Consider the following 22,420-nt stretch of genomic DNA (forward strand, 5'->3'; position numbering starts at 1 on the left):
TAACCAAAATTTAATTTTAATACCATAAATACAAAAAACACTGTAAAAATACACAAAAACTGATTTATTTTCTTTTTTGAGACAAGTACATTACCATAGGTAAAGATTAAAGTAGTTCTTTTGGGTTCTTTACTAAGTTTGGAGACTATAAAGAAACTTTCTTGTATGCCACTTATTAATACATCCTGGAACTGAATTGACTCCATTTATCAAGTCAGGTAAATCTAGATTATGCCAAATTATCAAACACAGAGTCTGATAGAAAAGCCTCTAGAGTTTGCTAACATTCTATACGATATGAATGAAATAGAGACACTGGTGGATACTTTTTCTCTTTATTTCTTTCAGAATAGAACAAATTAGTCCCGCAGCTACTGGCAATTGGCTTTTTTTTTTCTTTCTTTTTTTTTTTGAGACGGACTCTTGCTCTGTCACCCAGGCTGGAGTGCAGTGGCGGATCTCGGCTCACTGCCACCTCCGTCTCCCGGGTTCAAGCGATTCTCCTGCCTCACACTCCTGAGTAGCTGGGACTACAGGCACGTGCCACCAAGCCCCCGGCTAATTTTTGGTTTTGTTTTTGTTTTTGTTTTTTTGTTTTTTTAGTAAAGACGGAGTTTCGCCATGTTTGCCAGATTGGTCCTGAACTCCTGACCTCAGGTGATCCACCTGCCTCGGCCTCCCAAAATGCTGGGATTACAGGCGTAAGCCACTGCGCCCGGCCTTGGCTGAGTTTTTATTAGATCTGAGCCGTTCAATTTCAACTACTGTTTAGGATCCAACCTCGCTCTCAGGCAAAGAATAGAGGAAATGATACCAACGTATTTATCTGTCAATAAACACTTGGTGATTTGAATATGGTTAAGGGATTCCTGTAGTTTGCCCCCCTTAAAAGTGAACTTTGTCCAAACATGTTCTAAATATGTGTGTGCGTGTGCATGCATCTTGCCTTGACAAGGAGCAGTCGTAAAGGTCCTCTTAAATTTCACCTAGAGACAGACTACTTCCCACCTCATCCTCTGAGGTCAACATTAGCCTAAATACCAAAGCCAGATTAAGACGCTACAAGAAAACTACGGAACAATATCTCTCATGAACCCAGATGCAACACTTCTAGACAAAACTTTTCCAAATTGAATCCAAGACCATATTAAAAGGACAAAAGCATCTCAGTGGTTGCTTGGGGACTGGGGGAGGGGCTGGATCCCTATCTTGGTTTTGGTGTCGAAAACCTATCAAATTGTTCACTTTAAATACGTGCAGTTCATTGTATCCCAACCATACCTCAATAAAGCTGTTTTTCAGAAACATTTGCCCACGTAGTTTTGCCTTTGGGGTGAATAAAGAGAAAAACGAGTGAAAACAGGGCATCATGACATTTCGTTCTTTTACGTGTATATATTCGCAAAACGCCCAAACTGGTAACTTTGGGAACACGGGTTCACGCAGGAGAAGGGCTGCTGTCGGGGAGGGCTGAAACTCGGGTTCCCGAAGTCGGACTGCTCGGGGGCCACGAAGAGAGGGGGAGAGAACGTCGAGGAAGAGGCAGAGCTCAGGCGGACGGAGGATGGAACACAGAGCGCGGCCAGGACAAAGGGCAGGCCAGACCGCCGTGACAGAGAAACCAGGCGGTCCGCTCCCGGGATGCGGTCTCGGGGGCGAGTTGGCCCCTGAGGCCCGGTGACCCTTCGCCCGCAACCAGGGCTAGCGCCTGTGTGCGCCCACGGAAACACCCGACTGACTGGAGAAAGAAAAAGGGGTCAGGGGACCTCCTTCCAGCTCTACGCGCCTCTCATTCAGAGGTAGAGGTCAGGAAAGGGGAAGGACGGAGCCCCAGAGCAACAGAAGTCAGGCGGTGCCAGGGACACTGAGGGCGGAGCCAGGGGAAGGCTGCCGAGCGCGGTCCTCGCTCCTCCCAGTCCGGGACGGGCCCGAGGCCTCGATCCGCCTTCCCCGCGCCGTCCTGGTCAGGGCCCCGCGGGGCAGCCATGCCGGGACGTCTGCTGCGGGGCCTGTGGCAGCGATGGGGCCGTTACAAGTACCGCTTCGTTCCCTGGATCGCGCTGAACCTAAGCCACAACCCGAGGTGAGAGGGCGGGACGGCAGAACGAAGGGCGCCTGCCTTCAGTTCCCAGACGCCACCACGGCCGCGGGACGCGAGGCGGACTGCCTGAAGCGGACTGCCGGTCTGCTATGGGCAGGCCAGGGAGGGCAGGGACTGAGGTGGGCGGGCCGGGTGGGCGGGGACTGAGGCCGCGGAGGGGTTTAAGGACCCTGGGCCAGAAGCGGGCGGGGCCGAGGCTGGTGGAGTCAGAGGCGAGCTGGAAGCCTGAAGTGGGCGGTGGCTTCAGGTGGGCGGGGCCTATGTCCTGTTTCCCAGTGTCCGCCGCGCTGCCGGGCCCGCGAGGCAGGGCTCGCCAGCCGGAGGTGTCTCCTGTTTTGTATTGCGTTCCGCACTGACTAGGGACCTTGTATCTGGGGAAAAAATGGAAACTTTTTTAAAAGACCGCTCTTACCGCGTGAGAGTGCGTGGCTTTTTCTCCACCAAGCCTTAATTAGGTGCTTGAATTTCCTCAGAAAAGCCAAACCAGGGTTTATTTTCATAGTTCATACAAGTACTTCACGTGGTTAAAGAAGCCCGTCCCGGCTGTGAGAATAGCGTGGAGTAGCTCGCGCGTTAAGAACGGGCAGAACGCCACTCAAAAGCAAGTCGGGATGGTGGGTTTCGGATTGGGGTGCGTCCCGCAAGCGTTATTGAGGGCTCACCAGTGATCATCTCAACACCGTGCTCACCAAAGAGGCCGACCGGGCGTCCCTGAAGTCAGTGTCCGAAAAATAGGGAAACAAAGCCCTTTCCCGAAGGTTGCATACTAGGGAAACAGGAGATCAGTTGTATCATGACTACGGAACCGTGAGGCGGGAATTACAACTTTTTTGTTCAAGTAAAAATAATGCAGTTAGTACAAAAAGATAATGATTATGGAAATAAGAGATGCAGTCATTGAAGACGTTAGTACTCCTGGAGAGAGTGTCACAAAGTATACGATGTTGAATTTGTCTTTGAATCTACAAGGCCATTTCTAAAAAGCAATTTAATGTGAGGTCATTCATTGTCATTGTGATGACATTCAGCTTGGCTGTTGGGTGTAGTACGGGAAAGAGCTGAACTTACTTTCTGCCTCTGGCTCTCCCACTTACTGGCTTTGGGACCTTGGGCAAGTTCCTTAACAACTTTGCTTTCCTTGTCTGCAAAAATGGAATAATGTAAGGACCCCACAGCGTATGGTATAGAATGGGTCTTTCATAATTACTGGCTGCTTGGGTGGGAAGTGTTGGGAGTTAGCTAACTAGAACTCCCCCAAACAATTCTTTTCTGAACTTAGTTCCCAGCCCTTCACACACATGAGAATAAGCTTATAGTTCCTTAAGGCCAAGAACCCAAAAATTATGCAGATAAGTTTGGCTTTTACCAGTTGAAGGGTAGTGAATAGAAACTTTTCCCATTTTCAGGACCCTCCGGTATGTTCCAGAGGAATCCAAAGACAAAGTTATCTCAGATGAAGATGTCCTAGGAACGTTACTGAAAGTTTTCCAGGCTCTATTCTTAAATGATTTCAATAAACAACCAGAAATCTTGACTATGCTTCCAGAATCTGTTAAATCAAAATATCAAGACCTACTGGCAGTTGAACATCAAGGGGTGAAACTGCTTGAAAACAGACATCAACAGCAAAGTACCTTTAAGCCAGAAGAAATTCTTTACAAGACTCTGGGTTTCAGTGTTGCCCAAGCAACTAGCTCATTGATTTCTGCTGGAAAAGGTGTCTTCGTTACGAAAGGATTGGTACCAAAAGGCGCAGTCGTATCTATGTATCCTGGTAACAGCACGATTAATATTATACTTTGCCAAGCCTCTTATGTATTGATAAATATAAGTTCAATAAAATACCCAGCCTTGCAATCCTTAGAGTAAGGTATTAAATTGGAAACTTGAGTTTCCATAGATTTTTATAATTCTAATTCGGAAATTAACTGTTTGTAAATTGTTATATGTTAGAAAGTATCCTGGAGTATTCGTTGGGATAAATGCACTTTTTCTTTCAAGGAAAGCTTTCCTGTCAGTGTTTAAATTTAGAACATAGTATGACCCACTTTGACAAATTACTTAAAAAGCACTAGAGAAACGTGTCAGTTTGGTTAGTTGATAGCTAAAAATAAAAATGGTATGGATAGGCTAACGCCTGTAATCCCAGCACTTTGGGAGGCCGAGGCGGGCAGATCGCGAGGTCAGGAGTTCGAGACCAGTCTGGCCAACATAGTGAAACCCTGTCTCTACTGAAAATACAAAAAATTAGCCGAGTGTGGTGGTGTGCGCCTGTAATCCCAGCTACTTGGTAGGCTGAGGCAGGTGAATCACCTAAACCCGGGAGGCCGAGGTTGCGGAGACTGTGGCATTGCGCTCCAGCCCGGGCGACAGTGTTAGGCTCTATCTCAAAAAAAAAAAAAAATTGGTACAGATCAAAACGTAAAAGATAGCGTTTAAACCCATAAATCACCGAATAAAGACCTTCCTGCCCTTTCTACACTTGAAAAGTAGGCAATTTCTTGGCACAAGATCATTTACTAGATGCTAAATAGACTACGTTATGTGTTAAACTAACATTATATTATTTGGTATAGTGGAAAGTGTGTGTGTGAATATTTGAGTCAGACAGACCCAGGTTTTTAAAAATTCATTCTCCTGTTTTCTAATTTTACATCCCCAAGCAAGGGAGTTTCAGTTTCCTGCTGTACAAATAACCTGATTTTGTAAAAACTAAATAGAATAAATTAATAAATAATAAAACAAGTTTAATAAATAGATTAACATGCCTGGAACATAGAACACACAAGGTAAATATTTTCTCATTTCCTCTTCTGCCAGTGAAAGGAGAAACAGCCTTAATGTCAGACTCATCTATTCCCATATGTGTCTACATTATTTAATTATTAGCAAAATAAATTTCTTCAAACTCTTTAGATGTTAAATCACATTCTACTTAAAAATATATATGTTCGTGTGTGTGTGTGTGTGTGTGTGTGTGTGTGTATGACTTTTTAAAACTGAGCCTAAAATGTGTTGTTCATATTATCATTAATCAAGATAGCCAAATTCTGTTTTGCTGTGTGGATGGCCTGGTTCTGTGCTCCATCTGCTATTGGGCGTTCACTCTTTAGAAGGGGGAAAGTAACTAAACAGAATGTGATTGTGTTCCAAAGAAGGGTTCTTACCGCAGTGTTTATGATTTTTCATGTTGCTGTAATATTTCTTTGTCTTGTTGTATAATAGGTACAGTATATCAGAAGTATGAGCCGATCTTTTTCCAGTCCATTGGAAATCCATTTATTTTTAGATGCCTGGATGGGGTACTCATTGATGGGAATGACAAAGGAATATCAAAAGTTGTATACAGGTAAGTGATGTCCATGTTCAAATTTAATTAAATGAGACAGAACCACACTTATCACAATGATTATGACTAACAGCATTTGTGCTGTATTTATTTTTTATAAAAAGAGATGGGGTCTTGCTATGTTGTCCAGGCTGGTTTCAAACTCCTGGCCTCAAGCGACACTCTCATCTTGGCCTCCCAAAGTGTTGGGATTATAGGCTTGAGCCACCGCATCCAGCTCAGCATTTATACTTTATTTTATTTTATTTTTACTTTTTTACTTTTTTTTTTTTTTTTTTTTGAGACGGTCTCACTCTGTTGCCCAGGCTGGAGTGCAATGGTGTGATCTCTGCTCACTGCAACCTCTGCCTCCCGGGTTCAAGCAATTCTTCTGCCTCAGCCTCCCAAGTAGGTATGACTACAGGCATGTGCCACTAGGCCCAGATAATTTTTGTATTTTTAGTAGAGGTTTCATCATATTGGCCAGGCTGGTCTCGAACTCCAGACCTCAAGTAATCTGCCCGCCTCGTCCTCCCAAAGTGCTGGGATTACAGGTGTGAGCCACTGCGCCTGGCCAGCATTTATACTTTAAATAAAATTCTGTTTAGATAGCTGCTGTGTAACAACTCAATTGCCCTACTGATTATACAAAAGCCTTTTTTTTTTTTTAAAGAAAAAAAGCACTTGTGTAATTCTAGGGTTAATTCTGCATTTTGGAATTCTATTTTAAGATACAGATCCATTAGCTAATGCTTTCACCTGTTTCAGATCTTGCAATGGGAGGGATCGACTCGGCCCTTTAAAAATGAGTGATAGTACATGGCTAACGTCAGAAATTCATAACCCTCTGGCTGTGGGACAGTATGTCAACAATTGTTCCAATGGTAAGAAGGCATCATGGGGTTGTGAGACGCGATATAGCAATGGCTAATTCTACTCCTTTATCATATGACTGAGTGCCAAGGGCAGTTGAGTGTAACATATAATAAGCTAGTCAAGTCCTTAAGCAACTATCACTTTTGGACAGACAATATCAGAGAATTAGGGGAAATAATGATATACATTATTTAGAATTGTTTACTATTTTTCTTCTGATTTTGCAGTGAATATAGGCAATTGATAACTGCCCTTTGATCATTATTATTTTAGCATTTTAAAAATAGAAATTATTATGTCAGTGCTTCAATATAGCCTTATAGATTAATGGCTAGACTAGTATCTGCTTTCTTTTGCTAAGTTTGTGAGTCGCTATATCTTCTTTAGGAGTTGACTTTCCCATAGGTAAAAGTTTGATTGTTTGACTACATTTAACATGGCCTTTGTCGTTAGTGAGAAATGAAGTCCAAGCCTGACTTGTTTATTAATATTTAACCTTTAACATTTCTGAGCCTCCATTTCCTGACATATAAAAAGTAAACAAGAAAACATACATATATATTATGTATGTTGGTATATATTATCTAAACATATATGTTTATTATATATGTTGTTTATGCAAAAAGTAAATAAAAAGTGTTATATATGCCTTATTTGCTTTTTGAATATTTGATATATTTATGATTTACCATATATGTATCTGCAAATATATATAAGTAAATAAAATCTAACAGTGCCTGGAACATGGTAGTGATTATTTTGAGCATGTTTTGATAATTTAGAAAAACAGACATCAAGTGTCATAATTCAGTTCTGTTTTCCATGACCTTGTATAATGGCTCTTTTTCTAAAAATTCTGTGCTTGTTCCTAGACAGAGCAGCTAATGTCTGTTATCAGGAATTTGATGTGCCTGCAGTTTTCCCTGTAGAACTGAAGCAGTATCTTCCAAACATTGCCTACAGCTATGACAAACAAAGGTTCGTTTGCTAAAAGAGCATTTCATATCTTCTGCTTATGCTGTACTTAAAAAAATATAGAAGAAAAAGCTATATAGAATTTGGGGTAAGATTTTTTTTTAGTGAAAAATTATAACTTAGATTTTTATGTTCACACCTTAACCTGTTAATGTAGGCTTATTTGAAATTTAAAATTTTCATTTAACTTAGGTCAGTCTGCTTATTTTTACCCATTTTTATTCTATGGCAATACTTCATAAGTATCCACCTTAAAGTTTTTCCAGATAATTCTGTTGTTTTCCCTACCTACAAAATCTTCAAATATATTTTTACTTTATTCATTTATAATATCATGTTCTCTACCTTATAAGAAAGCATCCAAAAGAGGCCACCAAATTACACTATGATTTCTTTGCCAATTTCACTATTAGGTTCTTAATAATGAAAAAAAAGGACTATATTCAGAAGACACATATTTTAACATAGCATTTATTTTCTGTTCATTCAGTGGAAAGTCTACCGAGAATATTCAAATAGAAATTTTAAAATATAGGTAATTCTGGAGAGCTAAGAGTTCGTTCTTAACAGTGCTATAGGAAGATATAATCTTTGTATTATTTCGCTGAGTTGCTAGCAAACTTTATTTTATATAGGACCTATTAAATTGTCCTTCTAAGATGAATAACATTGAAAACATGAACTATTCTTTATATTTAAAACTTGAGGTCAGACATGGTGACTCAAGCCTGTAATCTCAGCACTTTGGGAGGCCAAGGTGGGCAGATTGCTTGAGCACAGGAATTTGAAACCAGCCCAAACAACATGGCAAAACCCCTTCTCTACAAAAAATACAAAAATTAGCTCGGTGTGGTGGTGCGCACCTGTAGTCTCAGCTACTTGGGAAGCTGAGGTGGGAGGATCCTTGACCTTGGGAGGTGTAGGTTGCAGTGAGCCGAGATGGCACCACTGCACTCCAGCCTGGGTAACAGAGCCAGATCCTGTCCCAAAACAAGAAAAAAACAAAAACAAAAAACTTGATAATTTTTGCTTCTCTGCATGTGTATGTTTGTGTGTTTAACAATTAGCTTTTCTTAGCCATATTCTCCGGGGAATGATGTTATTAGAACGTTGAATGTGTATATATAACAATATCTAGGCTGGGTACGGTGGCTCATGCCTGTAATCCCAGCACTTTGGGAAGCCGAGACGGGTGGATCACAAGGTCAAGAGTTTGAGACTAGCCTGACCAACATGGTGAAACCTTATCTCTGCTAAAAATACAAAAATTAGTCAGGCGTGGTGGGACACACCTGTAATCTCAGCTACTCAGGAGGCTGAGGTAGGAGAATCGCTTGAATCCGGGAGGCTTGAATCCGGGAGGTTGCAGTGAACCAAGATCACGCCACTGCACTCCAGCCTGGGGGACACAGTGAGACTCCATCTCAAAAACAAACAAACAAACAATATCTTATGATGTCTAGGAAAAAGCATTTTTTAAAACTCCAACTAATTTTAAGTAATGTTTTCATTTTTCAGAATATAAGATACAAATGAACACAAGAAAAACTATAATGTCATTTTAAAATCCTTTTTGTGATACTAGTTTTGGGGGCCTAAACTTAGAAACAGTGTTTTCAGAAGAAGTAGTAAGTTGTATAAACATTGATTTGTGATTTTTTAAATGATATAGATATACTCTTTAGAATACCTGCACCAGGAATAAGAACAATTTCCTCGTGGAAATCAAATGCATAAACTAAAATGTAAGAAACCTGAGTAAAGTCACATCTGTAAAAGCCATGTTGGTTATATTAAAAATATGAGCTTATATTTGTCAATGCTCTACCTTTTGTATATCTTTCTTTTTGTTTTCAGCCCACTTCGATGTGTTGTTCTTGTCGCACTTAGGGACATCAGTCAAGGAGAAGAGCTTTTTTCAAACTACTACACAATTGTCAGCTAACTGTGAATCAGAAATTATTAGGTTTTCTACTCATCTATTAATTCTAAGTGTTTATTGTTAATCACTTCTCTGAGTTATACCTGTAAAACAAATATTTTGAGACTTAATTGGAATAGGAATTTATGTTTTTGTTCATATTATATTTATGTTCCAATTTCATGATAAAAGCTACTTGCTTCATTACAATTTCAAATTTGTAATGCAATTCCAATTTTAATTGGTTTTCACCTAAATACACAATAGCTTATTAAATTAAAACCTACTCTTTGAAATTATAATTTCAATTTTTCTTTTGTTTATTTTGTAAGCTCTGTGGTGGTTTATAAAATTGTAGCCAGGCATCAGCAGTTCTTGTAGTACTGCTGATGTGTACAAACTTCTGTAAAAACTTTATTTTTACAGAATTGAGTAAAAAATATCTATTGTGTTGCCATGAGTAAATTGGTATATGTATGTATAATGTAAAGATTGCTGTAGCTGGGTAAGGGGAAAATGTGAGGTCATTATACTGTTTTCTTTACTCTTTGAACATTTTCACACCAAGGAAAAGGTGATAAAAAAGTGCAAGATAGTGTTGGTGGGAGGAACATGTATTCCCCGTGTCTCATATCGTCATATGGAGGCTTCCACTAGTAATGTTCCTAGCCTATCTCTCCACCCACTGGAGGAAGAGTGACATCCTGATTACGTTTGGAAAATAACTAAGCACCCATGTCCTATACCCTCCTAGTTCCTTCCCTGTGGACTCTGGCTGCCAGCAGAAAAAATGTGTCCTGGCAGTTCTCTGCCTTGTGCAGACAGTAGCCTGTAGCCAGCCCAGCCAGTGACAGAGTGAGTCTAGAGGTGTGATATATTGGTAGGCCAACCTGGCTGCAGCCCTGAAGCTGCCTTCCCCAGTTTTATTAGCAATAGTTACTTTGACCTCCATCGACCTGACTCCAGCGCTCTCAGTTCCAAACTTGGATAGGAAGGAGGGTGTTCTTCACTGGGCCCCTCAGAAATTCGTAGAACCTATATAACCAGATTCTGACCACCTTCACTTCCTTACCACCAGCTTTACTCACCTCGTTTATTGCTATGTCAGTAGCCTCTCAATTGCCTTCCTTGTTTCCACTCCTGTCCCCCTTACAGAACATATCACCAAGTGTGATTCTTTTAAATGAAAGTCAGGTACTGACATACCTCTGCTCAAAACCCTTTCCCTATGAAGTCCTTCACATGCATGATCTGCTCAGGATCTCAGAGCTCCTCTCCTGTTCTCCTCTTGCTCACTCCACCCCAACCCACACCTGCCTCCTGGCCACTCTTCAAACCTGCCAGGCATATATTCCCACCCCAGGACTTTTGCACTTAGTTCTCTCTGCCTGTAAACATCTTCCCCCAGATAGCCACATAGCTTGTTCTCTCCCTTCCTGTCACCTCAGTGAGGAGCGTTGCTTCATCGCCCTATTGAAATTTACAATCCCTCACTGCCACCACCCCTGATATATTCCTCATTCTCTTTAGCACTTACCAGCAAACATACCATAGATGGAAATTATGGCCAAAATGACTTCCAGTAACACAGATGTAACTAGAGATTATCCTGCTTCCACAGGCTTTTCCGTCTCCTAAAGCCTGAAATACTATGAGCTCTCACATGGCACTTTGTTGCATTCTTGATGTATTCAGATTATGTGTGCGCTCTGAAGGCACTTCTGTGCATGTGTCCACCACAGAGCCCTATGCGCTAAGGTCCTTTGGTGTCTGAGAAGGAAGGAATGTGGTTTTAGTCAAGTAACCAAAGCAGAGGAGTCAAGGTTTTTGCTTTCCTTTTATCCCCTTCTTGGCCTTGTACAAACTTTGGATATCTGATCACTGCATCTTAAAAATGGAACTACATGAAATTCTAGTCTGAGCAAATGAAATATGGGGACAAACTTGTGAAATAAGGCCAAGATAGGAACGTTATCTTAAAAAGATGTTTAGGAAAGATATGACTAGAGTCAATCAAACTATGAATTGTATGGATAAGAAAGACTAGTTGACCATAAATGTAGTCTATCAAGTAATACTTGATCAAATTTCAGATCTGTCTTCCTAAAAGACAGTTACCTAGAACAGTGTTTGAAACATGTTTCCTGAATTAAGCTAAAAGTATAATCCTTACTTTGGGATTTTTTTTTTTTTTTTTTTGAGATGGAGTCTCGCTCTGTTGCCCAAGCTGGAGTGCAATGGTGGGATCTCAGCTCACTGCAACCACCGCCCCCAGGGCTCAAGCAGTTCTCCTGCCTCAGCCTCCTGAGTAGCTGGGATTACAGGCACGCGCTACGTCGCTCAGCTAATTTTTGTATTTTTAGTAGAGACAGGATTTCACTATGTTGGTCAGGCTGGTCTTGAACTCGTGACCTCATGATCCGCCCGCCTCGGCCTCCCAAAGTGCTGGAATTACAGGGGGACTTTCATTATAGATGGAAAACTATTATAGAGGATTTAAGGAAAACATTTAATCTACCAACTTCACTATATCTTATTTACTGCATCTAAAACCAATTTAACAGTGGTATAATATCTACCTATTTGCTATAGCTTAAGATTCATTAAATAACATGTCTACTTTTGGCAAATATTCACACAAACCAAGAAAAAAAGATTCCCAGATTTTTATTTCTGGAACTGTACACCAGGTATTAAAGTACAACAAATACAAAATAATGCTCAAAAAAATCAGTGTTTATGTACAAATATTAAAATCAATGCAACAAAGCAACTTCCTCTTGAACATCTGATACTGAAACTTGTTCTGATTGTCACTAATTTATCTCATACTCACAGGGTACTTATTTCAAACTGGGACAATTGGAATCACTGGTCATCTAAGAGGAATATTAATATCTACCATGTTTAACAATAAAACTAATAGTTTCCTCCATTTAGTGAAAAAATTAGGAACTTTTTTAAAAAACATAGTAACGTCAATATTTTATAAATTATTTCAATTTCCATTTGTAGACAATGTGCTTTGAAACTCTGGGCAAACAATCTCCTTGGTGGTCAGGTTTATTCGTTAGTTTACATTCAAAGTTGAAATATTCACTAGAGACTTTGGTTAAATTAAATAGTATCACTAAGCTCTATTAGATCTGATGTTCTCAAATATTTATGACCCTCAACATTTTAAAAATTAAAAAGGAAACGATTGCACAATTCTTTGACCTAATTGTACAGATTTTAGTATTTTTTAAACAGTAATCTACATCCTTCAAGTAAATTCAGCAGCTGACCATGACAAGAGGAAAACTAAACATTTAAAAAGCTAGCATGAAAAAGATGAAGTACAACTAACAAATGTATTGCTATAATCACAGCACCAGTTACACTTCTAAATGAATCCACTGTCCTCTTCAAATTCCCTGTACATAAAAGATATATCAGCCAACACTGCAACTGCTCACCATGAATTTTTGGTTTGTTCATAAGAAAATAATGTGGCAAAGGAAAAAAAAAAAAAAAAGAATTTATCACAGTTTGTTATAAGAATTGTGCTTAACACTTGATAATAAAGGCATTATTGTTTCTTCATGTGATTGCAAATCAGGTTGTTTTCTTGCTTCCAAATGCAATTCTTTTAATAAACAGTAACAAATTCTCTGTTAAGATGTTTAAACTGAGAGAAAAAAACAGTAAATCCAGCTTTTAAAATTCAATAAATAGCTATTTTACATGGATAAAGTCATAGTGGTACAATTTATGAATGTCACATCAAGCATGCACAAAAATGGTATTATACATGGCTGAAGTAGTCAGAAAATATTGAATTAGATCTAAAAAGATATGAAGAATTTACACTTATATACAAAAATCTTGCAAATTATTGCCTCATTTTAACAAGGAATTAAAAGTAAACATTACCAGCTAGTTAGCACTCTCTAAGAGGCTAAAATCAGATTGGCATTTAAAAATCTATTAAACTAGCTGGAATTTATTTTTCTCTCATATCATTTTCTGGATTTTGGTCAAAAATATTTAAATAACTAAAGTGTCCATTCAACTTGCTGATAATCAAAACTTTAGATAAGAAACACTGTTTCCATCTTATATCAAGACCCCAGCAATGCATAGATAAACTGAATATATTACTGCATCAGCTACTGAGAATGGGCATGTTCATTTAAGTGCAACTGGTATTAGCATTCAGTCATCTTTGTGTAAATTATTTATACAGACCAGCCACTGTAAACCCAGAGTGAAAATTAAAGTTATAACAATGGAAGATTATGGCCAGTATCTTACTAAATTATAGAAAGTGTACTGATTTTTAATAAAAGAAATAAGGTTCAAAGTTTAGCACAACAACACAGCAATAAGAAGCTAACAACTTGGATAAAAATATAAGAAAGTAACGCAGAGCCCAGGCTACCCATTATTTACTGTGTGCATACAGGAATGCTATACTTCAGATGTATAAATTAGAAATTGATTTTAAGTTATTAATTTAACTACTTTTTGTCCACTGTGCTAAACTAAATTTTATACTAATATGCTACTGCGTAAACACTTCAAAGCAATCTTCATTAAAATGCTGCAAAGAAAAACAAGAATACACATCATCCAAAACTAAGGATGTCATTGCAGTTCACAGTTTGTATAATAAATACCCTCCCTTTCGATCACTACTAAGATCACTACATCCTATCTACTCATCAGCACAACCTTGAAGCAACTTATACTTACAAATATTAGCAATGCAGCCAAACATTTAAGTTTTTTGCAAAGCAACTAGTAAAAATCAAAACTTTTAATTAAGACGGTGCAAAAAAGGTAATTCTCTATTTTAACAGTACTATAAAAGCAAAGATTACATCCTAATACTGTATTACATATTGTTTGATTCACCTTATAACTTAAAAATGCATGTTTATAGCGCAAAAATGGCCAAAGTTTAGGACAATGGCTTCTCATTCACAATATTTGGAATAAAAATAAAACTGAGTTTGAGATACATCTGAACATCTATCAGTTTTTAAAACTTAAAGTGGTAATGTACCATTCTATTTCAGATAGGAACTCACATTATTCTTGCCAACTGTTCAAGCTTAACAAAAAAACTTAAATATACTTCAAGGTTCTACTGCATTAGGTATAAAATCTAGAAGTCCCTCTAAATATTAACACTTTGAACTGCAGTGCTACAAACAAAAGGTGTCCCAAAATGTAAACCATTGAGTGGCAATATCCTAGGCTTTGTAGACTGTGCCTCCGCAAGTCGACTGCCTCAGGATAAACTAAATTATCAATGACTGGTATGATTTTTAAGGTTACAATCTTGACAATGGTGGACAAAACCCCATCTGAGTACCACATCTTCAAATGCCAAATTTGTAGCCAATAAATGAAGTTACACAGAAATTTCCTGGCAGTAACATGACCAATTCTGTGTAAGGTAGCCCTGGTCTAGAATTTTGAAACGGGATCCAAGCAAGCGTCTTCATTATTTGCACACAGTTCCTCGTGCTGGCTTCCATAAAGATGGACTTGCTGTTTTGTAAACTGAAGTGCTCTAGTTGAATAACATGAGAGAAGTTTCCATTTTTAAAAAATCCTTGCATGTTTGTGCAGTTTAAAGAAACCTACCCCTGCTTTTATTAAGAAAATAAAACCAAAAAAATGCTACATTGAGCAGGGATCGGGATCGGTACCTGTAAACATTGTTATTCCACTGCATCCATTATGGCAAAAGGAATTTACACAAAAAGAGGCCACACCATTCAGTTCAGAACATCTGTGCTGGTTTTGAGCTGGTGGCCTCTGTCTACAGGTTTTAAAATTGGGAGTGAGGGCAGTGGGGAACAGAAAAGAATAGAAAAAGAAGGGAGTGGGGAAGAGGTATTGGGAGATGAGGAAGAGAGAAGCAGAGCTTAAAGCTGCACCACAGAGTTCAATCTTAGTTCCCAACTCTGCTGATCATAGTTCATTTCCACATTTATGGATTGAAAAATGAAAATACTCTTGATAAATCAAGATATAGTTCTATACATACTGACATCACTGATGTCATAGTGAGAAAGGTTCAAACTTCCAGTGAAAGACTATGCAAACCTGATAGCTCCCCTCAAGTTTACTGGTACTGCACACGCAGTTCCGGGCTCCTCACTCAGGTCACTCAGAGTGTAGGGCCGCGTGCTGATGCAGAGCATGGGCACTGATGAAACCATTGGTCTCGCTGGCAGAGAGACTGCCAAAGTCAGCCACAGAAACAGCCATTTTGGCACTGGTGATGTGATGTGTGTGATTTTCAAAGTCCACACCCAGGTTATTTACAGAAACTTCATTCATAAAGGATTCAGGGACGGCAATGCCCATTTTCAATCTTTTTGCTGGTCTCTCTGACTCTTCACTGCACATGTTCATGGGGTTTAGCTCCGAGTGATAAAATCCAGTCTCAAATAAATTAAAACAATCACTTTCCCCATTGCTGGGCAGGGTGAGTAACTCTTCTGTTACCACAGGCACATGATTAACTTGTCCACGGGGTGTGTTGCCCAGTGGAGGAAAGCTATCATCCAAACAATTCACATCTGTGGGGTCGCAGACAGTTGCTACACTGTTGGTCAAAGCTAAAAAGGAATGGAAAATTGTTTAAGTAAGTGGTCCTATGACACGAAACAGAGGACACAATTTTGCAACAAACTGTACTAAACACAAAAAGGTCTTCATTTTACCTGTCAAGTCACTGGCAGTGAATGAGTTGAGAATGTTTAGTTGTTGATCAGGAATAGGCTCAGGCCGGTTAGAAGTTAAGGCTGAAGCATTTACCGTCCCACCCAAAGCTTCTGTTTCATCTACTAAACGATCCATATAGTCCCTGAAAAACACACCCCAGTAATTCTATGACTGTATATCACAGTTAAAAAGAAGTATTTGAAGTCAAGGCCACAGTACTTACGTAACTCCAGGGTGATGGTTATATCGTTTTTTCCCAAATCTTGTCTGTTGAGCAAAGTAATCATAACGTTCAGATTTCTTCCACATATAGTAGAATGCTACACATTCAGCAACTGTCCGAGTTCTCACCTAATGAAAAAGTTGAATTTTTAAAAAACCAACAAACTCAACCATTTTTTTAAGCAACTTTTTTTCCCGAAACTACAACTTCAATCCATGGGTCTTATTTTCCCATTATATAGTTCTGAACACTTTTAATAAATTATAAAGTTCTGAACACTTTTATTAGTGGAATGCCTTTACATTTAATAATTAGGCCATTTTCAAAAGCCCAAGGTTTAAAAAAAAAAAAAATCAGAATGCATTAGATTATAAAACAAGTGTGTATCCAAAAATTATCTTACACCTTTACTGAAAATCTTAAACACTGGCATTCTTTACTTTTCTTCACTGAGCTCTATGATTTTGACTACAGTGAGGTTCTTAACTTTGGATTAACTAACCTCTGAGGGGTCCATAAATGGATTTCACTGACATCTATTTAAATTCACAAAATTATATTTAGGTATACTTTTCTGGGGAGAAGGAATACAGCTTTATCAGATTGAGTTCCACTATCCAAAAGAGATTAAGAACCCTTGGCAAATGGATCAACAGTCTATAGCATCTGGAATTTAAGATGACTTGCTAGCTAAACGCAGGGCTTTCTCCCTCCAGTATGTTTGGTTTTTAGATCCAACAGATTTTGCAAATAACAATAAAATTTGAGCCTCACCAACCTGGTTCCACACCCAAACCAGGGTTCCTCTAACCACATACAGCCACAGATATGAATTCAGATGTGTGAACAAAATTTTTCATCCTTATCCAATAAACGCTTTCTCCCTTGCTTAATCAGTACCCAATAAAGAAGTTTCAGTATCTCTAACCTGACTCCTGAGCAAGTTGTGCTATAAGATTACTAATATACGAATAAGCTTTTTAAACCAAGAAATACAGTATACCTTTCAATAAACATCATTAACTGTAAGTCTTCTCAGAGAATGCAGGCTTTGTGGGGCCACAGACCTTTTCTGTCTTACTGTTGTATCTCTAGTGTCTAAAACAATGTTTGGTAAGTGAAGTGGAAGGACGTAACTGTTTACAGAATGAATGGATAGAGTAAATTTCGTAAGTCATTACAAAACTGATGGTTTTATTTTTACTTAAAAGGACAATCCAGACTTCTTTAAAAATGTCTTATCTATTCACTAAATTATACGCTTTATCTCATCTTTGAGAAACATTAGATTTTCAAACATATAGAAAGTGTGAAATTTTCAACATCAATACTGGAAGGTCTAGCTAATGCAGTAAGACAAGAAAAAAAGTATACAGGTTGGGAAGGAAGAAATAAAACTGTCTCTGTTCACAGGTGACATGACTGTCTATGTAGAAAACTCCAAAGAATCAACAAAAAATCTCCTGTAACTAACAAGCACTTATAGCAAAGTTTTAGGAGACAAGGTTAATATACAAAAGTCAATTGCTTTCCTATATAACAGTAATGACAATTGAAATTCGAAATTTAAAACACAAGATCATTTACATTAGCACCCCAAAATTAAAATACTTGGGTATAAATCTAACAAAATATATGCAAAATCTATATAAGAAAAACAACCAAACTCTGATTAAAGAAATCAAAGAAGAACTTAATGAAGAAATAAGTCTATGTTCATGGATAGGAAGACACTTCATTGTTAAGACATCAGTTCTTCCCAGCTTGATCTACCGATTCAGCGCAAACCCAATCAAAATCCCAGCAAGTTATTTTGTGGGTATCAACAAACTAATTTTATATGGAGAGGCAAAATACCCAGAATAGCCAACATAATATTACAAAAAGATAAAACCAAAGTACTGACACTCCCCAACTTCAAGATTTACTATAAAGCTATAGTAATCAAGACAGTATGATATTGGCGGGCGGGGGGGGGAAGACAAACAGATTAAAGGAACAGAAGAGACAGCCCAGAAATATACCCCACAGATACAGTCAACTGATCTTTAACCAAAGAACAAAGGCAATTCCATGGAGGAAGAATGTCTTTTCCACAAACGCTAGCACAACTGGACATCCACATACATAAAAAAAAAAAAAAAAAGAAATGAATATAGACACAGGCCTTACTCCTTTCAAAATTAACTCAAAATGGATTATAGACCTAAATGTAAATGCAAAACTATAAAGCTCTTAGAAGACAACAGAAGAAAATCTAGGTGACCTTAGGTTTGGCAATGGCAATGATTTTTTAAATAGAACGCTAAAAGCATGAACAATCAGATGAAATTCTAAGTTGGACTTCATTAAAATTAAAAACTTTTACTCTGCAAACACACTGGTAAGGGAATAAAAAGACAGGCCTCAAAATGGAAGAAAATATTTGCAAAACATGTATCTGATAAAGGACGAGAATCCAAAATATACAAATAACTCCTTAAACTCAACAAGAATACAAACCACCCAATTAAAATCTTGGCAAAAAATCTGAATGAACACCTGAAAAAATAACACAAATGGCAAATAAGCATAAGAAAAGATGGTCAACATCATCCTCATGAGGGAATTACAAATTAAAACAATAAAGAGATGGTATTAAAAACTACTACAGTGGTGAAATCCAAAACACTGACACCACCAAATGCTGGTGAGGATGTGGAGCAATAGAACTCATTCATTACTGCTGGAAATACTAAATGGTACAGCCACTTTGGAAGACAGTTTGGCAGTTTCATGCAAAATAAACATATTTTTACCATTCTATCCTGTAATCCTTACTCCTTCGTATTTAGCCAAATGAACTGAAAACTTACATCCACATAAAAACCTGCACATGAATATTTATAGTAGCTTTAATGATAATTGCCAAAACATGGAAGCAACCAAGATATCCTCTAATAGGTAAGTGAATAAATACACTGGTACCTCCACATAATGGAATACTATTCAGTGATAAAAAAAAGAATGAGCTATCAAGCCTCAAAACAAACAAAAAACCCCATGGTGAACACTTAAATGCATATTGCTAAGTCAAAGAAGCCAATCTGAAAAGGCTGCATACTGTATAATTCCAACCATATGACATTCTGAAATGGCAACAGTAGAGACAATAAAAAGATCAATGGCTGCTAGAGGTTGTTAGGGAGGAGGGGGAAGGGACAGAGGGAAGAAAATAACATGGGATTTTTAAGTCAGTGACACTACTCTGTATGATACTGTACTGGTGGATATATATTATATATTTGCCAAAATCAATGGAATGTACAACATGAAGAGCAAAGCTTAATGGACTTTAATTAATAATAATAATAATGTATCAATATTGGCTCATTAATTTTAACAAATGTACCACACTAATGTAAGATATTAATAATAAAAGATAAAATAATAACTATGGGGTGGAAGGGACATATGGGAACTCAATACTTTCTGGTTAGCTTTGCTGTAAACTTTGCTGTAAACCTAAAACTGCTCTAAAAACTAACGTCCATTAGTTTTGTAAAAGCATAAAATACTGATCTACCCCTGCCAAATGCTTCAGAACCCTGCCTTCCTTTAGGATGAAAAGAATAAACAAAACATATTTTAATGAGAATTATTCCAAACTATTCTAATGAACACAAATATGTATTTTGAATAGACTTTAGTTTTTAAGAACAGTTTTAGGTTCACAGCAGAACTGAGCAGAAAGTAGAGAGTTCCTATATATCCTGATGTTCTCCCACTTTCAACATCCTACATTGGAGTAGTACATCTGTTAAAAATCAATGTATCTACACTGACACATCAACACCCAAAGACCATGGTTTACATTAGGGTTTACTTTTGATGATGTACATTCTATGGGTTTTGACAAATGTGTAATAACATGTCTCTATCACTACAGTATCATCATACAGGATAAGTTTCATTGCCCTGAAAATGGTCTGTGCTCTGCCTATTCACCTCTCCCTCCTGCCTTGGCCCTGGCACCAGTGATCTTTTTATTGTTTCCAGTTTTGCCTTTTTCAGAATACCATATATTTGGAAACCTACAGTATGGAGTCTTTTCAGATTGGCTTCCTTCACTTAATAATATGCATTTAGGATTTCACATGCCTCCTTGTGGCTTGTTAGCTCAATTTTTTTAGTGCTGAATAATAGTCCAGCTCTGGAGGTGCCACAGTTTATCCTTTCACCTCAAAGGACATACAGGTTCCTTCCAAGTTTTAGCAATTGTGATGAAAGCTGCTATAGACACTTTTGTGTGGACATAAGTTTTCAACGCATTTGGGTAAATACCAAGGAACAGGATTACTAAATTATATGGTAAGAGTATGGTTGGTATTGTAAGAAACTTCCAAGCTATCTTCCAACTTGGCTGTACCACTTTGCATTCCTACAGGCAATGAATAAGAGTTCCTGTTGCTTCACATCCTTACCAGCATTTGGTGGTGTTAGAATATGTTTCTAGTTGTTTTAGCAAAAATGTTTCTTCCTTCAGCAACAGCTGTTCTCACTGCTGAAGAGAAATTATTTTGAGGCCACAAACTTCTGAATGGCTTGGTAAGAAAGGAAAGTCAAGGAGAAATGAGAGTGAGACTTCCTAAAAAATACAGTGAATCCACTTTCTATGTTAACTGTTCATGTGGAAAGATATGTGAATATACTACCAGCCATTCCATAAGCAGGCTGTGGCATCTCTGAGCAAATTAGTTATGTTAGAATGATATCTGAAATGCTAAGGGCAGGGGAACGTTAGTAAGTTGTTGCTTTTTCCCTACTTAACTGACTTATAAATTCGTTGCTTACATTCATTGTAACTAATAATTTATCTGTACTAATCTGCCTAATTTACCTTATTCTTCTGTATAAGATGAAAATCTTTTCCAAAAAGCATGAGTGCATGTTCAAAGCTTCGGCATTCTTCTTCCGTCCATGCAGTCATTCCTTCTAAAAAAAAATTTTTTAATAAAATTCGTCGGCCCCCAAATTCTCTTATGTGAATCACTGATTTATTTTCAGTTAAGTTTTCCCTGTAAAAGGTCATAAACTCTCTCTCTCTCTCTCTCTCTCTCACACACACACACACACACACACACACACACACACACTCTCTCTCTCTCTCTGCATGCAGGAGATTTTAGAATTACCAAAAGTATGCATACTACAGATCAAGTCTAAGATACAAAAATATAAACACTGCTTTTTTCCACTACATTATAGGATGAGAATTTAACATTTTTCTATAACATGCCTGTTTTTCTGATTAAAAAAATTTTTTTAACAATGAGCTTATTTTTAATTAGAAAAAAAAAAAACCTCTATCTCCTTTATTGAGGGAAAGCAGCTCTGTTTTGGTCTTACATCGAAACCACAAGTTCTAGCCAGGTGTGGTGGCTCATGCCTGTAATTTCAGCACTTTGGGAGGCCAAGGCAGGAGGATCGCTTGAGCCCAGGAATTTGAAATCAGCATGGGCAACATGGAGAAACCCTGTCTCTACAAAAAAACAAAGTAGCCAGGCGTAGTGGCGGGCACCTATAGTTCCAGCTACTTAGGAAGCTGAGGTGGGGAGGATCACCTGAGCCCAAGAGATTAAAGATATACTAGGCTGTGATCATGCCACTGCCCTCCAGCCTGGGAGACAGAGTGAGACCCTGTCTCAAAAAAGACAAAAAACAAAACCATAAATTCTTTAATTAGAGACCATAATTAAAGTATAATCAATACATATTTATTTGAAATTGGTGTGTGGAGTGCTATACTCTGGAAATATAAAGGAAATAAGAAACGGTCCATGCTCTCAAAATAATAAATCCCATTCAATTTCCCAGCAGATGTTAATGTTGATGAATTCCGTATCTACTTGGGGCAGAGACCTGGAAGGTCTTCAAAGAGTCATAGCCTAGACTTAAGATTAGTTATTACTCATCTGTATCTATGAAGTGTCTCATTTGGTATTGGAGACCAGGTCCCCAAAGCCATTAATAATAGTCTGTAACAAAAGTGAAAAATAGTTTGAACTGAGGAAGAAACCTGTATTTTGAGAGTTTTGAGAGTCTAAAATACTTTTTTTTCAAAGAAGCAGCTTTTCTAAGGGAGACATTTTAATAGACTATCTCAATTCGTAAGTTTAAATGTATTATTTTTAGTTTTCATACTTTTCCAAGTCATCTAGTAATATTACTAAGTATTATTTTCATTCTACACATATTTAATGAAAGCTATGGTGCATGCAATCCATTTAT

The 22,420-nt window shown here is 38.0% G+C and overlaps 2 protein-coding genes across 10 annotated transcripts in view; one reads left to right on the forward strand and one right to left on the reverse strand.

The window, feature by feature from the left end:
* The first annotated feature begins 1,601 nt into the window (after positions 1–1,601).
* On the forward strand, positions 1,602–9,656 carry SETD9 (SET domain containing 9). 2 transcript variants are annotated; one of them, NM_001194171.2, is given in 6 exon segments: positions 1,602–2,083; positions 3,508–3,875; positions 5,327–5,450; positions 6,198–6,313; positions 7,178–7,283; positions 9,138–9,656. In NM_001194171.2, coding segments are annotated over 6 exon segments (900 nt in total). In that variant the 5' UTR covers positions 1,602–1,985; the 3' UTR covers positions 9,226–9,656.
* A 2,196-nt stretch (positions 9,657–11,852) lies between these two features.
* MIER3 (MIER family member 3) overlaps positions 11,853–22,420 on the reverse strand; it is a 33,156-nt gene continuing 22,588 nt past the window's right edge. For 6 of the 8 annotated variants that reach the window (XM_078004745.1, XM_078004746.1, XM_015140084.3 and 3 more), the window contains exons 10-13: positions 21,030–21,124; positions 16,151–16,278; positions 15,927–16,069; positions 11,853–15,821 (exon numbers count right to left, since the gene is read on the reverse strand). In XM_078004745.1, the coding sequence (XP_077860871.1) occupies positions 15,364–15,821; positions 15,927–16,069; positions 16,151–16,278; positions 21,030–21,124 (824 nt within the window). In that variant the 3' untranslated portion in view covers positions 11,853–15,363. The remainder of the gene's footprint in view (positions 15,822–15,926; positions 16,070–16,150; positions 16,279–21,029; positions 21,125–22,420) is intronic. The other 2 variants (XM_001099786.5, XM_078004744.1) reach the window with 1 other exon arrangement.

Source organism: Macaca mulatta, chromosome 6 (genome assembly GCF_049350105.2).
Source record: "Macaca mulatta isolate MMU2019108-1 chromosome 6, T2T-MMU8v2.0, whole genome shotgun sequence".
NCBI lineage: Eukaryota > Metazoa > Chordata > Mammalia > Primates > Cercopithecidae > Macaca > Macaca mulatta.